At 35.9% G+C, this 22,544-nt stretch overlaps 1 protein-coding gene across 14 annotated transcripts in view; it reads left to right on the top strand.

Annotated features, from left to right (window-relative positions):
• Positions 1-22,544, top strand: part of ehbp1 (EH domain binding protein 1) — a 157,553-nt gene that overhangs the window by 79,966 nt on the left and 55,043 nt on the right. For 13 of the 14 annotated variants that reach the window (XM_034921688.2, XM_034921697.2, XM_034921690.2 and 10 more), the window contains 5 exons: positions 9,574-9,752; positions 10,636-10,684; positions 13,471-14,385; positions 17,267-17,305; positions 17,746-17,889. In XM_034921688.2, the coding sequence (XP_034777579.2) occupies positions 9,574-9,752; positions 10,636-10,684; positions 13,471-14,385; positions 17,267-17,305; positions 17,746-17,889 (1,326 nt within the window). The remainder of the gene's footprint in view (positions 1-9,573; positions 9,753-10,635; positions 10,685-13,470; positions 14,386-17,266; positions 17,306-17,745; positions 17,890-22,544) is intronic. The other variant, XM_034921689.2, reaches the window with a different exon arrangement.

Raw genomic sequence — 22,544 nt, 5'->3', positions numbered from 1 at the left:
CAACAAGACAATGATCCAAAACATAAAGCAAAATCTACAATGGAATGGTTCACAAATAAACATATCCAGGTGTTAGAATGGCCAAGTCACAGTCCAGACCTGAATCCAATCGAGAATCTGTGGAAAGAACTGAAAACTGCTGTTCACAAATGCTCTCCATCCAACCTCACTGAGCTCGAGCTGTTTTGCAAGGAGGAATGGGCAAAAATTTCAGTCTCTCGATGTGCAAAACTGATAGAGACATACCCCAAGCGACTTACAGCTGTAATCGCAGCAAAAGGTGGCGCTACAAAGTATTAACTTAAGGGGGCTGAATAATTTTGCACGCCCAATTTTTCAGTTTTTTATTTGTTAAAAAAGTTTGAAATATCCAATAAATTTCGTTCCACTTCATGATTGTGTCCCACTTGTTGTTGATTCTTCACAAAAAATTACAGTTTCATATCTTTGTTTGAAGCCTGAAATGTGGCAAAAGGTCGCAAAGTTCAAGGGGGCCGAATACTTTCGCAAGGCACTGTATATATATATAATGTGTATTAGGGGTTTTAATCGTGGCATTTTCTTTTGATCGATTAATCACACCATCTGGACGATTAATTAATTGATTAATCTTACTAATTTGGTATAATATGTCTTTCACATTTTTATATATATATAATGTGTATTAGGGGTTTTAATCGTGGCATTTTCTTTTGATCGATTAATCACACCATCTGGACGATTAATTAATTGATTAATCTTACTAATTTGGTATAATATGCAATTACAGTGAAACTGCATTAAATTGTAGTGAAAGACAATTAAAAGTAACACTTCCTATAAATGCTATTTTTTAACGCATTTATCACGCCTCTATTTTCTTTACTGACAATTTGACAGTTACTTACAGGGATTCTGAAGGGACCCTTTGGTGTTGCATCAAAAATCTTGCGATTGCCTTATAGCTGGATTGACAGATGTGTATTTAATTGCATTTGGGTTTATATATTTTTGAAATATGTATCTGTGTGTCTCTATGCTGCACATATAATGCGAAAGAAAATGAGTTGGTAAATCATCTTAAAAAAATAAATGATATTGTGGGTACCACTGTTCTTGTGAGACCTCTCTCTGTGACTGTACCGTGGTCATTACATTGTTAAACCTGTAGTAATTCATCTTTTATGGTAAATTATAATGTCAATCTTACATCAGTGGTATTCCTCACCTACAGTAGACTGGAATTATTTAATACACAATTCATCAAATTACATGGTAGAAACATAGCAAAGCACATTTACCTTAAAGCATCAAAGAAACATTGTGGCACTTTGAAATGTCCACCAATCCTTTATCCGTTTGAGGTATGGTAGAAAATAGCAGAGAAAGGAAAATATATACAGTGTGTTACAGGAGACTACCAAAACAGACCTAAAACAACGTCTGCATGCATGTTTAGACCTGATGGCAATAAAAGTATTTTAACTATGTCAAATCTTTTGTAAAAGTTTTTCACTGACCTTTGCAATAAATATGTGAAGGGTGAAGATTTGGTTTTTCTGTTTTGACAAGATTATGATTATGTATATTTTTACTAAAGGCTGTTACTAGGGATGTCTTTCACAAATCTTTCATCTCTTCAGCCTTTAGTAGGATCTGCTCACAATCTTAATTTGTGGTTAAGGTATTTTCAGAGTTATCAAAATCCTTATTTTGATCAAGACCTTGTTAAAGAGGTGACTGTGTAATTATTTTAATTTTAATTGGTTTGATTATCTTAGTATCCCATCAAAGTCATGCTGATGCTACTCGGACAATAATAAATTAGCATTAGGTTACTAACCATGCATTTATTTTCCTGTGTAACATATTTCCAGAAGTGCCTTCTTAATTAGTTTTCTGTTGAAGCACTGATTAATTGATAAATAGGCAATTTATCTCTGAAATCTGTGAACTAGTGCACCCCTAATTTGTTTGCTGAAGGTGCCAGTAAAGGAGATTAATGCCTTGAAGACATTTGAGTGGGTTGGCTTTAAACCTACACTTTGTGTTTAAATTACATTCATAGTTTTTTGGAGAAATTTCTTATTATGTCTGTTTTATAAAATTGCACAAATAGAGTATTCATATTGGACTGATATACACAATTGAAAAAGACAGATTCTCATTAGCAAAACTAATCTGTGAGTGTGTAAGTGAAGACCACAACAACATTTTGTGTCTTGTGTTTTTTCAAAGGTCCAGAGAGCTCCAGTAGAGCAGAACTGAATTTAGTCAAGCTGATATTTTAGAGGTGTGAAACTAAACAAGCAAACCTTTACCGTCTGGTTTGTTCCTGCAAAGCAGATTTCTATAAAAGAAAGACACTTTTATTTTCTCAGTTATGTGTGTGTTTTATAATTGGGCACACAATCTGCTCTATTCATTGAAGAGAAATGTATATATATATATATATATATATATATATATATATATATATATATATATATATATATATATATATATATATATATATAATGAATAGGGAAACAACAAAACATAAAAGCAAAGACAGTTTCTTAAGTGTAGTATTGTAGTAAGTGTAATATTTGTTTATTAGGAGACGCCATACCTTTGTTAATGCATTGACAGTTCCTGTGGACATTTTGAAAATGCTGCTACCACCAGAAACTTATATTGAATATGATCGTATTCTGTAAGTGAAATCACATTCTTAGCCTGGGTGTGCCACCACAAGTTTGGCATAATTTAACAAAAGAACCACTGGAGTTACAGGCATAGAACCTCCCCTCAGGTCTGATGCTAACTTGAGGGGGGCGCCGATTGGCTGACGAATAATAAGGCCAAATAAAAAGATGTGTGGTTCGGGTTACCCGACCGACCCTGTTTTTTTCCACCCAACGCTAAATATTTTTTTGCTGGTAACGGACTACACTTTGCTATCAATCTGAAAAACTGACCACTGTGCGTGGCTACGTTTTTGCTCATGAGATTTTCCAGAAGCCGCGTAGCAAACAATATCTTCATTTCATATAAAACGTTGCGGTCTGAGCAGAGCTGCAGCGTATCACCAAGCAGTTGTTTTGCACGATAAAAAAATAATTATAACCAGTGTTAGACTCTGGGATGAAACGCTATTTTTCACACTCTCTCTGGCTAAACAGTAGCCTACTGAAATTGACGTGGCAGCTGTTTTTAAATGGCGATTGCATTTTAGTTTTTTAAAGAATGTTATCGCATAACATTTTAGTTTTTTAAAGAATGATATCGCATAACGTGTTGATTCAGTTATGACATTTCTAAAATAAAGTAAGTAAAAATTTTGAATCGTTATTGCACACATTTGTTTTATTCATCAGCCAATCAATCGGCGCCCCCCTCAGACTGGCACCCTGTGCGGCCGCACTGCTCGCACCCTCCTTGGTACGGTCCTGCAGTTAATGTCTTGTTATTGTAGCCTATACTAGGGGTCTCGAATCCAGGTCCTGGAGGGCCGGTTTCCCTCCTGGTTTTTGATCCAACTGTACCCTAAATGACTTAATTGGACTAATTAAGCTTCTAATAAGCACTTAATTGGTCCAATTAAGTAATTTAGGGTACCCCTGGCCTATACCATTGCATTTGTTGGCTGGCGAAGGGTCTATACCTTCAGCGCTGCTTTTACTTCTGCACAAAATGTTTCTGAAGTCATTCTATCGGTTACTACAACCAAAACTCTGTAAATAGGTAACACGGTATAGTAAGCACTTCTAGGAAATGAACGGTTAATTGTGAAGAGAACATAAAAAAAAAAAAAAAAAAAACTGTCACCATATCCAAAAACTGCAAACTAACAATGGTTAGGCTTTACATACTACGCAGAATTGTTAGGCTTTACACTACGCGCGCAAAAAAAAAAAAGGAGCAACGCAGCCTAATTCATTTAAAAAAAAGTATTATCATACTTAGCTTGATATGGGCTTGATATGGGCTTGCAGCAATGTATTTTGAGAGATGATGGCGTGTTCAGCACAAAGCAGACTAGATGTACTCGTGTTTGATACTGGAACTCGCTGACAGTAGACAAGTAAGCGTCTTTCTGTCCAGTGAGCTGTAAAAAAAAAAAAAAAATCCCATTCATTTTTAGTGCTTTGCTCCATTACGCGGTTCAGTGATTAACTTTCTATTTAAACAATAACTGCACTCAGACACTCAATACAATGTTGCCGCAGCCGGGATTGAAGTACGGTGTGCCGAAAGGCTCAAGACACAGCAATGCGATTAACGCACGTTAAAATAATTAATCTCTCAAAGAATTAACGAGTTAATCGCAGAAGCTAACTGCGATTAATTGACAGCCCTATATATATATATATATATATATATATATATATATATATATACACACACACATACAGTGCTCCCTCGCTATAAGGCTCTCGGATATAACACTCCTACAGCATGTCTCCCAATTCCCTGTACTAGTGATTCATGCAATAGTTCTACAGTAAATACAGTGTGTATATATATATATATATATATATATATATATATATATATATATATATATATATATATATACTTCAACCTGAATATTTTTTTTATTTTTCTAAACACAATAAAACACCCTCATATTTTGTAGTGTTTGATATAACAAACATGTAGGAACATATACTGCACAACAGAACTTGTACATACTGTAAATTATATATCTTGTACAGTAGTAATGTTTAATATTGATATCTGATAGCACAACAAATATTAAATAATCTGAAACACTAACTACATTTGAAAAACAACTTTCCCTTATAAAAGTTAACCATAGTAAAAACATAGCAAAGTGTAACAAAGCATAGTGAAAGCATAGCAAGGTATGGTAAAGCATATTAATAAACATGGCAAACCAGGGTAAGCGATGGTAATTGCATAGTATAACCATGGGAAAAACTACAGTGGTAAACTTTTATAAAGGCTGTTATACCGTCAGGATTTTCTAATCAGAAAAACTAAAGTGAAAAAGCAGTGTGCCTTATGCCTGTTTTCTGTTTCTTCTGTTCAGTCAAATGTAAAAATAACTGGCACCCCACTCTTCAGTAGGATTAGGAAATGTCCTTGCAGACATGGGGAAAAACAACTTGCAAGTTTTCATGTGATTTTTGAAGTTTGTGTGGCATAGCTTTTTTGCCTTGAGACTTGAAGCAGACTTGGAACAAAAATGCTAAATATGAACACGCATGCATGAGACTTTGTGAGCTGAGTAAGCTGTGCCATACAAGGTCATTTTTATGATAGTACCTATAGCCTGAAGCCCAGATAGATTTAGAGGTTTTAAAGAGTTGAAGTATCATAAATATATACTTTGGGGTTATCTTTTCATGGAAGACCATTTTTTTTTTCTTAAGGCTGTGTGGAATTGTAATTTGAGCATAAGATTTAAGATTCATAGGATACTGGGTTTGATTCAGAGCTGAGATACTGACAAAATGTCCAACGCAGCTGTAATCTCAGAATATGTAGGAATGCACTGGAAAGAAGATTTCTGAAAACATGCATAACGTTCAACATTTTCCTGCTTTAAACACAGACTATGGATCATCTTACAATACAACTCTTTCAAAGCAGAATCTGTGTTCAGCATTTGCAATCTACTATATTAAAATAGCTCCTTTTGGTTGGAATGGGTTAAAAGGGGATAAAAAAGGTACATTATTTATGTCTGTCTGTCCATATGTGTCGTTATAATAATTTTCTATGTAGAGAACAATTTTGAAACTTGCTAAGGTCTTTCTTCAGTACAAGCTATTGCGTATATCATAATCTGGGGGTGTTTGGAGGCTTTCTGTGTGTTGGTCAATCAATGTACGTCACACTTAGATTTGTACTTATTTCGAGAGAAATACTTTTCCATTGTGATGAAACTTGCCAAAGGTATTCTTTAGAACACCAGACTATGGGGATATGTGGATGTGCCCTGCCTGTCTGTTGGTGATGTATGTCAGAGGTACAGTTGTTCTTTTTTTTTTGTACTAGTTTTACAAGCAAACAAAGACGGTAAATGATTGCCCTGCCCAGACCCCCTTATAAAATCATTGCATTGCCTTTAATGAAATAGGAGGCACTTGCATTAAATCCTTACAATATATATATATAGAGAGAGAGAGAGAGAGAGAGACTCTTATTGACACTAATATCTTGATTGGATATCTTGATTGGATTTGGGAAAAATTATATTGATTTGATTAATTGTTTTGTTTTTTACATAGATTTGTAGCTTTTAACCCCCATGCACAAAATATCAATTTTGTTGGTTTCCTCTATGATGTTATGAGTAACAAAATCTGAGAAAAAGTTTGACTTTTTAGTTTATGCTGGTACACAGCTGGGTGGTAGTGGCTAGCTGATTTGAAGAGGGTAGAAATAATGTCCCAAAAACTACCTACTGGGAATGTTAACGAACAGGAACATGAACCAGGTCTGAAGGCTAAATAATTTTATGAACAACACCAAAAAATGATATTTTAGCATAAACTTAAACAGCATGTGCAGGTTTATATTTATAGTTGGATTTATTTAGTTACTCCTATTGCTTACAATCATGTTTCATAAAAGTGCGCCAGTTACTAACACCAGTCATGCTTCCTACTTTGCTCTTGTTTCAGTGAAAAAAATAGCCATGCAACTAGTGTTGTGAGGAAAGGGTTACTTCTCCTTCATTTTGCACTAGTGTCAATAGAGACAACAAACACTGTTGCCTTAAGAACATTGCTGTGAAAGTATGTTGTTCTATAATTGCTTTTAATGTCACTTGCATATTAATCCCAGGAAATTATTCCACTAAAATTAGAGATACTTTTAAATCACTTGGGGGTCAGGGGGGTGGGGGGGGGGGGGTGTTGCCTTAGGAAATTCACATGAAAGAATTGAGATGTGGACACCGTAATATGCTTTGTGCATTACCAAACAGGCAGTATAATGTTCCCTTTAGAGAGCAGGATTCCACTTTGACACTGTTGAATCTGGTTAATAAGAATGAATCAGAAGGTTAAGGTCAGGTTAGGATTTAGGCCATACAGTAAAAAAAAAAAAATGCACTAAATGTAATTTGATCGAAAAAAATCAAGCAGTAGAATGAGACATGAGGGGCTGATCCACAAACAGTACTTTTGATGAGGTCACCCTCACGTGATTTGAAGTACAGTAATTGACCTTCATTCAGAAAATGTTTCATGAAAGTCATAATGAACAGCATGGATTATTCCAAATACATTACCATTGTAAATTCTATTTAAGATGTCGGTGGTACTATAATAATTTACACCTTAATTTAAATATCAATTACATGTGTGCCTCAATGTAAAATAAGAGCAACAATTTTAAAAATATATATAATGTTTTAAAATAGATAATAAATGAGGTGTAAAATAAGTACAGTCATTTATGCTTACAATTTTACACAGTATATATTTTTAAACAAAAATGATTGTAATTTATTATGCAACTTTCAAGTTAAATACTGTTCTGAGATTTATTCTGACTGGTTTTAATAGAATAGTTTTACCATATTTGCACACTTATTAAATACTTTTATCTTTAACTTGGGGGTTTTGTAAAAGTTTTAAACTAAATTTTGATAGAATTAATGTAAAGGGCAAAACTACTTCTAATTCTATCATTATACATATTTTATTTAAAACTTTCTGATTAGCTACCAGAATAAAAAGCTATATGTATGATATATATATATATGTGTTTATGTGTTTATTTTTCAAACTCTCACCTGTTGTTCAGTAAATGTTATCCAGGCTTACCTCAGTGGCTGGGCATGACTGTAAAATCCTTTCCTTTAATGGAACTAAACCCACTTTTGCTTCTTAAAAGGGATGGATTTAATGGGTTTAGTTGTTTGAAATGCTCATTTTGAGTGCTTTATGTCAATTGCAGCTGTTGTAGTGTGTTGAATTGCACCTTGCAGGACTGTAGAGAACTCCTATTGGTTGTAAGCAGACAATCAAGGTTCTTATCCAGCTGGATATAGCGCGCAATGTGTGGTATAATGTCCATTCTACACTATTTATGTAAGGTAAATTACATACATAATACCATTTTGTAATCTGCGGTGCAGGTTACATTCCATCCATAGGTAATTACAATAATTTGATGTCGGATTAATCATTTTTTGCACTCGTTAAGATGATAAATTACCTTCCTGTGGTTATTCAACTACAAAGGTTTAAATCGTAAATCATAATGTTTTTTTGTTTATTCTTTTCAGTTTGAAACCCTTAGTTTTACAACTGCTTTAGTTGACCAACAGGGGGAGTTGTTAGTCTATAAGAAATATTTGCTAATGCCTCGCTGATTTAAAATTTGATCCAGAAAGCAATAATAGTTTGTAACCCTTTATGAGATAAATTAAATGCCATATTGCATTCACTGCATATGTTCGTTCCTTTTAATTTGGATTTTTATTTTCCACATTTACTTTGCTGGTGGGGGATATCCAATGTGGTTCACAAAGGAATAAGGATATATGTTTGCCTCTTCCCTTTTAAGATTTTGATGCTAAATCTTTGCAGTACAGGATTTTAGATTAAATGTTATCTTTGATAACATTTCAAAATACAACATAGGTAATAAATAACAAGTTTGAAATTAAGCGTGTGTGTGTTTTTATTTTATTTTATATTAAGTGTGTGTGTGTTTTTATATTATTATTATTATTATTATTATTATTATTATTATTATTATTATTATTATTATTATTATTATTGTTATTATTATTTATTTCTTAAGTGAAAATAAAATACAAATATCTATAAGCTGCACAATTTACTTTCAATGGAATTTATTTACATGGAATATATAATATAATTGTATTTTTTTTGCAACAAAACTAGAAAAACTACAGACATAGAAAAAAGATTTTTATTTAACTTTTTATTTATTATTTCACTTTGTTTTGGAGGAGCCTTGAAATATGTAAAAAATTATAGTTTTTTTAAGTTCATTAACAGAAGTTTTTATTTTTTATTTATTTATTATACAAACCACTAATTTTAGTATTGTGAGAAATTAGTCAAATGATAATGCTTTTTTGTGGTTTTCTTAGGAATAATGTAGTATGTATTTTTGTGTCTTTCGTAAGTATAATGTTGTTTGGTTACATTAGAAGGGGAAAAAAGCACTGAATCTTACCGCAAGTAGATAAGTTGTGAATAAGAAAGGTTTCAAGATATTTTTAGGTTACTACAGTTGAGAAGTATTTTGTTTTAAATGAAGGGCGTATGGTACTGTACACATTAACTTTAGGGTAGGAACAGCCTGGAGCATTACAGAGCTTTAACGTGATGCATCCACCAGTGCAGATCTCGACCTGCTCTTAAAATCAGTGTGGAATCTTACAGCGGCAACTTCCTTCACAGGCAAGTGCCAGGGGCTAGGATTGAAGATAATAACTTGTGATTCTTGTCTTTTACGGGCTATGATCATCATAAATTGACAGTTTTTAAAGGCCTGAACAGACATCAAAAGATGTGCGTCGTCTAGTTAGGTCAATTAATGATAATTTTGTTCCCTCTGTTCTCCCTTTATGTTTTTTTTGTCTCTTTCTTCCAGTCAAGCCTGGTCCCGAGCCCTGTTCTGGGGAAGAAGCCAAATGCCAGTCAGTCACTGCTTGCATGGTGCAGAGAGGTTACAAAAAACTACAGAGGGGTGAAAATAACCAACTTCACCACGTCGTGGAGAAACGGCTTAGCTTTTTGTGCGTTATTGCACCACTTCAGGCCCAATCTCCTGTAAGTGAAAATAAGCACCACAACATTATAGGGGGGTTAAGAAGGCTGGAATAATAAATGTAGCATTTTTACTACTTGTTGGTAGTATCCAATTTCAGACCTAACAATTAAGGTTTGATTCGTTTGTTTGTGTTATTTTTTAAATACAGAAATGTGTATTTATTTATATATATATATTGATATATATTGCCAGCAACAGTGGATAGTTACCGTTAAGTGAAAAAACAAAACAAAAAAAATGTAGAAGTTGTTTACAAATTTTTGTATGTTTCTGATATATTTTACAACTGCACTGGTCACATTAGATACACTTAAATGTTTTGCATTTATAATAACCTTTTCACCAGTAAAAGTGTAAAATGCTTTATTATTATTATTATTATTATTATTATTATTATTATTTTCAGTTTTCCCTTAAGTTTTGCAGTCTTGCATTACAGGAGGGGATGATATTTATATTAAACTGATTTTGTTTTCTTTTTTTTTTCTTTTTTAAACTAATCTGAGCCAAATAGCTGTCTACAGGAAGATTATAAAAATTATGTCAGTGTTGAAATAAGATGAGACAAATAAGCCTGTAGCTCTTTGTACATTGACAACAAGGGATTACTGCATGGTAAATTTGGTTTTAAAGGCTGGCCTCTGGTCTTTTGCCTGTTAACTTCACTTTTTAGATGGAAAACCTTCGGGCAAAAAAAAAAAAGCTCATACGATCCATGTTTTTTTCTGTTTTATTTTATTTTCCAGTCTATGAGTTTTGTTGATTGCATAGCTGTGAAATTACTAGTTACTGTATAATGCCATTATAGATCGCTTTAAAATGCAATTTCATATTGCTTCCTTTATCAAAAACTGTACATGCTCACTGTGCTTTCTCCCTCAGTGATTATAAGTCCCTGAATCCTCAAGATATTAAAGAAAACAACAAAAAGGTAAGGACTGCCAGCTGACATTCATTTAGACTATTTGGACTATTTTTTTTAAATTTTTTTCATTATTAACCACCACCACCACCTACTGCCCCCCAACAAGAGGAGAGTCTGCTGTTTACATTGGATGCATTATAAAATGCAGTTTATTTTTTTCACTCTGACTCTGAAAAGAAAAACCCACCTAAGATAACATTACAATGTATTACCTGCTTGTACTAAAAAAAAAAAACCTCCAGTCTTTTTCTATATACATTTTTATAAGTTACTGGAAAAGTACCTTCTTTTTTTAGGTTCATTTCCCAAGTCTAGACTGCTATAATCCATTCTGTAGCTAGCATTTGCCTTTAAAGCATTTTCAGATGGAGAAAAGCACTCCTATCCCTTTTTTTATATTCTCTTTTTTTTTTTTTTTTTTTTTTTGCTCCTGGTTCACCCATTGAGGAATTTTCTGCAAAATGTGCAAGACGAATATGTTTTGTAAAGGGTATCTAACTGATTTAAGAGTGCATAGCACTTGCTGCTCAAAGCTTGTCAGCTTTATGTGATCTATGAGGTAACATAGTAGTAGCAGTAAAAAAACATGTTTAATTTTTAAAAAATAAATAAATAAATAAATAAATAAATACTATTTATAATTTCCAAGTGAGAAAATGACTAATATTAAAAAAAACAAAAAAAAAAAACTATATAAACAAAATATATTAAAAAAAATAATACGAAGTACATAATTTGTAAGCCCTCTTCCTGGAACCTGCCTATATTGTTTATTGTGTAGCTTATTTCTTTCATCGCCAGTGCAGTTCCACTCGCTTGACAGCTACATTGAATATCTCAGTTGTTTCCTGCAGGTTTATTTCCTGTCCTCACACAATTCTGACTGATAACCCCTAGTGCCCTTGTTTGGGATGAATGCAGCACGAGGAACAATGGCCATGTATAATGTCCATGCAGATGCATAGCGCATTTGACGTTTCCTCCTCCTAACCAATTAAGCCAACATCTATGAATGAATAACAGAGTACTCCCTGTAGTTGGTAAATTGAGAAGAGGGAAAAAGGGCTGTTAAAACACAGTCACAGGTGACCACTGCAGGGGCAGCAAAGGTTAAGGTTACAGAAAGCCTTTATTTGGTCACATTTCACATCAGATAGTCTTTTTTTTTTTTTTTTCAATGATTTTCATAATCCTAAATTCAATTGAAATATACTCTTGATAGTATAAAACGATCAATAATGGAAGGAATATCTTTAGTTTCACAGGCTTAACCAGAAGACTATAAAAAGCTGAATTAAAAAAAGTAATTTCCTGTGATATCTGATCTTGGTTAGTGTGTTGCTGTATTGTATAATTGAGAAATGTTTAGAATATTGCCTGTGGTGCTGATGATGAATGACGGCAGTTGAGGTCTGTCAATCAACCTGGAAGGACCACTTTTTTTCAAAGGAGGCTTAAAAATATAAACGTTTTGCACAAAGTTTTGAAAAATGTAGCTATGCTTAAATTTAAGCAAGAGAGATTTACTGGGAATGTAAAAAATGCCGATAAAAGCCATTTAAGGGTAGACTAATGAGAGGATTTTGCTTATAAAAAGAAAAGCTACAGAGAAAAAGACACCTACAACATTTAAATGGAATTATGTTCTTAAAGGTATTTTGGATCATGAAGTAGATCGCTTAATCTAAAGTAAACTGTAGCATCAAATAAGGACAAGACTTTTTCAGACTGATTTTTTTCAAGTTCATGCTCCTATTTTTTGTATTTTCATTCTAATGCAAGCTTTTCAATATTTAATTTTAAGTAAGAAACCTGAGCAGGCTTTATTTTCTATTCTTTTTTTTTGCATGGAAGTCTGAATGTTATGGTGCGAACTGTGTTCTAACTAGTGCAAAGCATAAAAGCCGTAGTTGAGGCTTGCAAAAAAAAAAAAAAAAAAAAAACTAGTAGTAATTATTTGTAAATTGAGAAACGGCTTACCTTGTTTATTCCAAAACTCGATAAACCTGAATTTCCAATATGTCATGACCCTTAAACAATGAAAATGGTATTAGTGATGAGGTAGAATCAAAACCACCATCACTGGTCCTAAGATACAACTGGTGATATCCAAGGAAGTGGGCTTAAAAAATAAATTCTTGTCGTGTTATAGAATTTTTTTTTTTTTTATCACATCAGGTGATCTGGGGATTGAGTTTTGCTTCTGATTATCTCCTTGTATTTTTCATCAGCACAAATCAGCACAATTACATGGGCAGTAGAAAGGAGAAGGTTGATCGGTTGTGATAAGGCCCAGGACGGATTAGTTTAGTATTTCTTTATATCTCACTTTCTTATCTCAGAACCCATCCTTGACATTCTCTGTCAGTGCAAACTGGTCCCACTGATTCCTGGTTGTCCTGTTCCCAAATCTGCTCTGATATGGCATCCTTAGCATATGGGTGCAACCTGTTAGTACCTGTGTAACAAAGGCCAAGATCAAAATATTCCAATTTAAGTACTTGGAGGTAACTGCAATTTCTATAAAGTAGACCAGTTTTTGCCTTAATGACATCTGATGCCAATTACAACAGTTGGGGCAGGGGGGTTAACTTGGAGAGATTTGAGTTTAAAATAAGTTTTCAGCAAGTCCTAGGTTTTTAAAGTGTGTTTTATTTCAGATTTTATTTATTTGATCTTGTTTTCCGTGTAGGCTTTAATGTTCAAAATGTGTCCATTGTTGGCCTTTTGGAGTTGGTAGTTTTCATTATTAACTGTGTGTTGTGTGTGTTTTTTTTTTTTTTACTTTTAAGGCTTACGATGGCTTCGCCAGCCTTGGGATCTCCCGGTTACTGGAGCCCTCAGATATGGTGCTGCTGGCCATTCCAGACAAGTTAACTGTTATGACCTACCTTTATCAAATAAGGGCTCATTTCAGCGGCGAAGAGCTGAATGTGGTGCAAATAGAGGCAAACAGCAGCAAAAGCACCTACAAAGTGGGGGACTTTGAAACAGACACAAACAGTTCCATTGATCAAGACAAGTTCTATGCTGAGCTTAACGAGGTGAACCGGGAGCAAGAGGCACTGCCATCGAACGGTGCAGAGGCAGAAGTTTCTGCTCAGGAAGAGTCTGTGTTTTTCAGCAACAGTGCAGTCAGTGAGTTGGAAAACGTGTGCAAGACTGCTGATGCCACTCTGAGCCCTGTCATGGCATCACCACCCTCACATAGGACGAAAAATGACAGTGATCCTCCAAGACATCATCCAAGCACTACTGGAAACTCTGCAGCCGAGGACCTGTGTAAATATGACAGTACAGATATAGCACAAGCACAGCCGTCATTTGGCAAAATGAGACTGCTGAAAGCGGACACTTTAGACTTGAGCGACTTACAGCATGTCAGCGATCAAAAGAAGGATGCATCTCCAATGCTCTTGTGTGAAGTTCCTGAAAAGGAGAGACTCAGAAGTTCAAGAAATGCTAGCAGCTGCTCTGAGCAGGAGAGGCCTAGGCTTCAGGGAGTAATGGAGGCCCAGAGCCCAGAACCCACATCCCCTGTCAAGAGAGCAGGGCCCTCTCCCTCTCACAAGCTTGGGTTCTCTTACAACAGGGACGCCGATCTCATCAAAAAAAAGCGTGCCACTCTGAGGCACTCTGAATCCGATGTCACTTCAGATGCCAGTTTACCACTGAACCACGCAGATCACTCAGTAAAAACTGTGCAGGTAAGAATTAGCGTTTTAAGGTTTTGTGTATGCTTATACAACATCGGGTTTCTCAGGAAAGTGAATTTCTACAGACAAACACACAGATAAATACAAGTCACAATAAATATATAGTATAGTTCAGTCTATCCCTTTACTCATGGCAGGATTCCTGCATTCCCCAGGACCTAATGGTAACACCTACTGGGAGAGGCGTAACTGGAGCAGCCCCCTGGCTGGGACTTTCAACACTGGAGTGCAGTAAACAGTTGAGGCTCAAAACATAGAGCTTTAGTGCGTTATGTTATTGCTTCAGTAATATAAGCCAGTGTGATTACGGTACTGTTCTGGTTTTTGGGTTATTTTCATTGTGAACAACGATTAAACTTGCAAAGATTCAGCTGTATTGTATTTCATGTAAATACAGGTTTTCTACAATCCCTACTGTAGTATTCCAGCTTTGGGACCTGGTTTGAAGTTAAACACAGCACCAAAGTATTAGTTATACAGGACTCCTTCCATCCTGTAAATTAGCAACAGTATGACTTTGTTTTGCAACTTTAATTCATATTAAGGAGGTTCGTTTGGTGAATCAGAGACCTTTCTCCTAACTGAGAGTGTACACACCATGTAACGTTGTAATAAAGGTGTAGGCCAGTGGTCGTCAAATGGCGGCCCGCAGGCCAAATTCAGCCCGCGGAAGCCTCCTTGGCACAGGGCTCCCCATGTGATCTTCATATATAGTAGCGGCGGGTAAAAGACAACAAACTGTATACGGTACACATAATGTTTCCTGTGTTGTCCGCTAATGTGAGTGGGTGTGTGATGCGAGTCTGTTTCGCCAGCTAAACTCGCTCCCTAGCAGCCTGCCTGCATGTCAGTTTTGCGCTTGTATATGAATGAGTGGATATCGATGGGTCAATGGGTGATGAGTGGGCGGAGTCAGCGTCCATAAAAGGGCATGCTGTGTGTCAGTTGAGGGAATTGAGTAGAGCAGGGCATATGAGAGAGAGAGAAGAGGCCCTTTGAATAAAACAGCGCGAAAACGATTTGATTAAAAAAAAAAAAAAAAAAAAAAGTTTTACTGCTTTCGCTGCACCCTGTCTCTTCACAGACCGCCAGAAAGACGGAGCACAAGGAGGTTAAGTGACTTGCTCAGGGTCACACAATGAGTCAGTGGTTGAGGTGGGATTTGAACCGGGGACCTTCTGGTTACAAGCCTGTTTCTTTAACCACTGGACCACACAGCCTCACAAATGTAACAGTGTTACATTTATGCATTGCTATGGTATTGGAATCCTCATACACAGGAATGAAGAATAACATTAAAACAAATTAAAGTAGCACACATTTTTATTTTAAATTCGTGATTGCGTTTTGTTCATTGTGTTTCAGTTATGCCTGGCTATGGTATGGAACCCTCATACACAGGAACGCAGAATAACTTTTTTTTTTTTATAAATTTAGTCGTTGCCAATTATTTTTATTATTTTCTCCCAGTTTGGAATTGCCAGTTATTTTTTTTAAGCTCAGCACATGGCTACCACCCCTGCGCTGACTCGGGAGGGCAAAGACAAACACACGCTGTCCTCCGAAGCGTTTGCCGTCAGCCGACTGCTTTTTTTCACACTGCGGACTCACCATGCAGCCACCCAAGAGCTACAGCGTTGGAGGACAACGCAGCTCTTGGGCAGCTTACAGGCAAGCCCGCAGGTGCCCGGCCAGACTACAGGGGTCGCTGGTGCGCGGTGAGCCGAGGACACCCTGGCCGACCTAACCCTCCCTCCCCCCGGGCGACGCTCGGCCAATTGTGCGCCGTCCCCTGGGAGCTCCAGTCCGCGGTCGGCTGTGGAATAGCCTGGACTCGAACCGGCGACATCCAGGCTATAGAGTGCATCCTGCACTCCACGTGGAGCGCCTTTACCGGATGCGCCACTCGGGAGCCCCCTTTTGTTTGTTTTTATGTAGCATACATTTGTATTTTAAATGCTTCATTACGTTATAACAAATTCAATGAGAACAATTGCACTTTTCTTTTGCGATCAGCTTTAAAACATCAGGTTTGAGTGTGACAGACTTGACAGCGATAATAGCCAGTCGTCCAAAAATGTACGCGCCCCTCATTAATTTTGGTGAAATACCAAATTGCACAATATGTCACTCAAAACCACTTGACAAATGTGGGGGGCACCGGCTGAACAGCTGACATTTTGACTTGTATTTCACTTTCAACATATCGGAATGTTAAAGTAAACTAATTTGTTTCTTAATAGATGCAACACAGATGCTATATTATTTTTACTGATATGTATTTGGAGTTTACAGACACACTATCACAGTTGCTACTTTATTCCTTTTTGATTTGTTTTCAACCGGCGGCAGCTTTGTTTTTATTTGATTTTTTTTTTGCATTATTGATGAGCCAAATGCCGGTGAAACAATTTAATCTGCCGTTTTTTTTCCCATCATGGAACAGATATCGATACATTGGGTCGCATATGCAGGTAAAGATTATTGCTTCAACATTGCCCCTGGGAATGCAGTTAAAGCTCATATAGTCTAGGGTGCATGGCACATCTTGATGTACGCGCATTAAAAATACAGGAGCAGCCATACATAGGTTATTAAAATGTGCCGCGCGCCCTGGACTATGATATGAATGATCGGTCAAAATACATTGAAATTGTTCAGTACGTTTTCTCTATGCCATGCACCATACAGCAACACATTTGTAGAGCTCATTTTTTTTGGGGGGGTGGCAGGGGTGTAAGTGGCCCACTCTGCAGCTGTCCACAGGTCATTTGGTCCACCATGAAATTTAATTGCTGACCCCTGGTGTAGGCTGTTGCTTTATTGTGTACTTTTTCTTCTACAGCTGATGTAGTTTTTACTTATTCTGCAGGTTACCTCCACCCAGCAATCAAATGTCACTGAAGAAAAGGTAAGGCTATATACTTCCTCAAGCGACACTAAAACACATGCTAAAGAAATGTCTCTGCAGATAAGTGCCATGCGACCAGCAATTTTACTGATGATTACCTGGGTGAGATTTTGTTTGCAGAACATTTCAATGGCCTAATCAAGAGTCATGGATCATGTTTAAGTAAGTCCAAATGAACACTGAAGTACTTGTGTTCACAGACAAATCTCAGTCTTTAATGTGCAAACACATGTTCAAGTGGAAGTGTTCCCTTGTACTTGTTTTTTGATTTGTGTGCCATGTAGCCTCTTCCAAGTACCATCATGGTAAGTACACTATTTGGAAGATGGAAAACGTGGTGCATTGCAAACCTTAGAAAAACTGTTTAATCACGTTTCACTTTGCAAATCTACATCTAACACAAAATGTTTACCTCTTTTTTAATGGTGGCATTCTAACAGAAGATGTTATCCCGACAAGAGGAGCTTAAAGAGAGGGCTAGGCTTCTGTTGGAGCAAGCAAGGAGGGACGCAGCTTTGAAAGCAGGAAATAAACAAGTGACAACCAATTCATCCACACCAACCCGCAGCAAGCAACTAACTGATGTAAGACTTCTTTATCCATGGTACATTTGAACAGCTGGGATGCGACATTCAGCTGAATGGCTTTTCCAGTTATTCTCAGTTTCTAAAAATGTTCAGTCTTAATTTTCCAAGTTTATTTATGATCCTGAAAAAAGATGAAATAATCAGAAATACATACATCCACAATTATTTTGTGATTCTAGATAATCTTGTGGTACAGGTGAGAAAAGCACAATCCATATGCAGCAATATATATATATATATATAACCGATATCGCCACGGACATGAATGGAATACCTAATGTGATCGAGATCATTGACATGGATTTTGCCAAACATATTTGTAATGTTGTCAGACTCCACCCACACTGTATGTACAGTGTACACTCTCACCTTCACACGTCTGTATGCACATATTATAACATCATCTTATAATATTGTAAGTGTTCGGTAGCTACTTCTATTCATGTTGAGCTTATTTATCGCGGAGGTGAGCAAACAGTACCAGAGAAAATACATGATTGGAGGAATTCACCGAACAATTAACTATAAACAAATTGTGTATTGGGTTGGGGAGTTCTGTCGTAATTTTAAAAGCTTAATAAATGTGTAATCAGGTGTTACATACATGGTATACATGTATAGTAACTAATAACTACAAACACAAATGACACTTCAAACGTATTTATTTTATAGCCTACAATCGTGTATACTAAAATACATACATCTACAAAAGTAGATGTCAACATAAGAAAGTAAATTCCAACCAAGCCTACATAGATGGCTTACCCCCACCCCAGCCCCAATTACCCATTTATCAGCATCAGCATTGTATATCTGAAGTTATCTAGATAAATGTACATTCTGCATGACAAAACACACAATTTTAAATTAAGTTTACAAATTATACACAAAATAGATATTCTCATTATTTTTTATTTCATTTCCATTTGGATATTGCTGGTGAGAAAGCCGTGTTGCTGTACGCTAGTAGTTTCCATAACAGCGAATTCTGCTTCCATTCATTTTTTTATTATCTTGTTAACATGCATTTTGATTAACGAGTTCCCCTTATTTAGTCGTTGAGACAGGAAGTGATGTACGTGACCTGCAACAATGAACCTTTTTAACGAGAAATGCGTTATCGTCCTCATCGACTCAATTTCATAGCATTAACGATTGATTTAATTAACATAGTTATTTTGAAAATAACTTGCTACTAAAGCTCTCGTTACTATACCACGAGTTTGATACAGTAACACCGGATTTTGAAAATTCTGCCCAGTGTCTTTCTTCTTTGTGTGCAGCCACATTGATATTACTGAAAGGACAAAAACATTACTTATGTTTTCTGATGAAATGAAAACCCTAAATAGATGTATAGCCTTGTTAACAATATTACATAGTATAGCACAGTAAACATTCTCCTTCTGTATTTATAAATTCCCTCCACACCACATTTCTGAAACACCTTGTTTTAATCGTTTATAAGAGTCTACTTTGCACGCATTTCATTCGCAAACAACAGGCAAATTGGTTGTTTACCATTGAAGGGATTATAGTGACAGTGGGGGTGCTACTAATAATTTGTTTTAGCATGAAGCTTGGAACAGCACATTTGTGTGTGTTTATCCAGTATAGGTGCTGTAAAATGTACAGGATTAATGCAGTGTTATTTCCACCAAACAAGAGATGACATCCAATCAACAATAACTTTAAATGATGTTTGTGTTTACACAGCACCTATTAATACAGTTTTAAAACAGATATTGTTTGGCTTTATAAATGACACTTGTTAACTAATCCTGAGTTGCTCATGGTTATGTATGTATTTATTTATTTATTAATGTATTACTTTGGGAGTAGAACTATTAGAAATGATACACTTAAAGCTTTCATCTAGGTAGTGAAGTGAGTTTGCTTATTTGTATAGCATCTCTTTTTAAGGTACAGTACAGTAGCCATTATGCATGTCTATCACTTTAGCATTGTTGAGTCAGCTTGAATGGGTACAGAGTTAGAACAATTTAAATACCAAGCCCTTTTGAATACTTTTTATATTTGAGTACAGTTTGTGAATTTATAGTTAAACAAAACAAAATGACATATTTTTAGTTGAAGTTAGCTCAAGCGACGTACCTCCAGCAGTGTCACAGAAAAACTAATAAGAGATTATTCCATTTGTCGCAAAATAAATTGAACATTTTCTGCCAGGTACTTATGAATGCTTGTTTCTGTACATAGCCCAGTTTGCAAAATGAATAATATATATTATACTGTCTGAGAAACTCCTTCAGAAATGTTTTGGTGCATTGCAATAATTTTTTATTGTAGTTTTTGGGGAAGCAAAGCAGGAAAGTACTATCCAAACAGGATTTCAAACGTCATCTAGATATTTTTAGGCGGCACTATGGATCTTATGGGACAGGTTACTACCTGCCAATGTCAAAAGTATTTTACAAAATGTAATGTATAATGCTATTGGATGAACTCCTATTGACTCAATATCCAGTAGGTACATTTAACCAAGTGTAGTGTAGAACAAGCATAGTGCAAGGTACTAAATTAGGCTCTCCTGTTCACTTTGGGTTACAGAGACCATAACATAGCAATAAGTAGGAACTAAAATGTGTTGCCTTTCATCATTTCCCCCCAAAGGATGCACATCCTTGCTGGCAACTGGGATATAGTGAAGGTGCCAGTAATACATATGCATGCCACACAGACATTTAAGCATACCCGTCAGAGAAGCTTGTATGAGTTTGTAAATCTGCTGTGCCTGCCACACCTTCTTTTGCTAAAATCTCACAAACTAGTTTCTTTAGCACAAGGTTGTTGACTATTGGAATCTAGAGATGTACAGTATAGAGGCACATACCTTTCTTTGCATTCATTTACATTTACATACTGTAGCTGTAGGTCATGTTGGGCTACATTTCCATGATATTTATATCTATAGTTTTGTATTTACAGCTGTAGCATGGGAAATAATTTTATTATTATTAATTTATTTATTTATTTATTTATTTATTTATTTATTTATTAGCAGACGCCCTTATCCAGGACGACTTACTATTGTTACAAGATATCACATTATTTTTACATACAATTACGTTATTTTTTTTACATACAATTACCCATTTATACAGTTGGGTTTTTACTGGAGCAATCTAGGTAAAGTACCTTGCTCAAGGGTACAGCAGCAGTGTCCCCCACCTGGGATTGAACCCACGACCCTCCGGTCAAGAGTCCAGAGCCCTAAACACTACTCCACACTGCTGCCTTTTTACTTGCACATGTGTCAGTAAAGAATTGTATTTTAAGGCAATACTGTACCGAAGCAATGCATGAACTATTTGCAACATGTCTGTTATTTTGCTGTTTTTAAATTCCCAACACCATGTTAACAGCTGGCTCTTTAAAGATGAGAACCCTTGTTTTTTTCGTCTGTAAGGGAAGGGGTTACCAGCTCATTGCATTTAGATCAGCACAAATCATTTGCTCATTTTCCTCTGATGCTTCCTGTTTGAATGTATTGAAGCAGAGAAAGAGGGAGAGAGAGGGAGGTGCCCTTGAATTCAATCTTTTAAATGTAAGCTTTGAGATTACTATTTCAGCAAAATCTTCAAGATTGAAAAATACTATAGTGTGAAAAGGTACATCTAGTCTGTAAAGTTCTAGTGGTGCTTACAAAAGGTTCCTGCATCTTTTATGGAAAGCTGCTTTCAGTCTTTGTTAGATAAATATGCTGCTTTCCCAAGGACAATGCTCTAATGAGGGTGGAGTGCATTGCTGGTGTCAAATATTGAATTGTTTCAGTTTTTAATAGAAAACATTGATTAAAAGGATCCCTGTGTCCCAGTCTGATAATTGTTCGTGATTTAGATTAGATTACTTGATGTCTGTTTTGATTGCTAAGAAAAATGCTGCCGATGTGTTATCACTGGGGTGGCCTAGCATATATATCTTGCTCTAAGTAGCGACTTTGTAGTTTAGCATGCATAAAGAAGATTTTAATTAAATTAACCCTGGCTCCATTCTTTGAGGGCAGTCATTTTATGTAGGAGGTTTAAAACAACATTGATTTTGTGTTGCTGAGTTCCAGGACAGAAATCTCCTCCTTTCATACAGTTTAAATCCAGTTATTAAGGTTTGCAAGAATCAGGCATATAGGAAAAGTAATTCAAGACATTACAGTTCCACTGTGTTCCATAACATAACCTGTCTAACAAAGGAGATTTTTCTTGCATGGCAAGTTTCAACATTTTACTAACTCACCATATTTAAATTCCTACATAAAGATGAGAAACATTTTCCTTGTATCTGTCAACATATTGACTCCTCTGATGTACGATGGGGCCACATGCAGTACACTAAGGCTGCATTCACACTGGGTCAAACGGGCACAGTCTGGTTCATTGCGTTTGAAACAATGTATCAATGTGCTTGCTGTTCACACTCTTCTGCGAGCAAAGGGGCTGAGTTCGTTTAGATGCGAGCTAAAGTTATTTCATTTATTTATTTTTGGTCCTTTTCCATTTTTTTCAGGACCGAGTTCGTTTGTGTTCACAATGCAGTTTTCAAGTGAACTCGGTTCATTTATATGGTGTGTGAACCAGATGTTTACAATATCCTGCAAGGTATATTGAAAGATGGCAGCTATTGATGTATTGCTC

This window comes from Acipenser ruthenus, chromosome 6 (genome assembly GCF_902713425.1).
Source record: "Acipenser ruthenus chromosome 6, fAciRut3.2 maternal haplotype, whole genome shotgun sequence".
Lineage (NCBI taxonomy): Eukaryota > Metazoa > Chordata > Actinopteri > Acipenseriformes > Acipenseridae > Acipenser > Acipenser ruthenus.
This window is presented reverse-complemented; position numbering and strand designations above follow the sequence as displayed.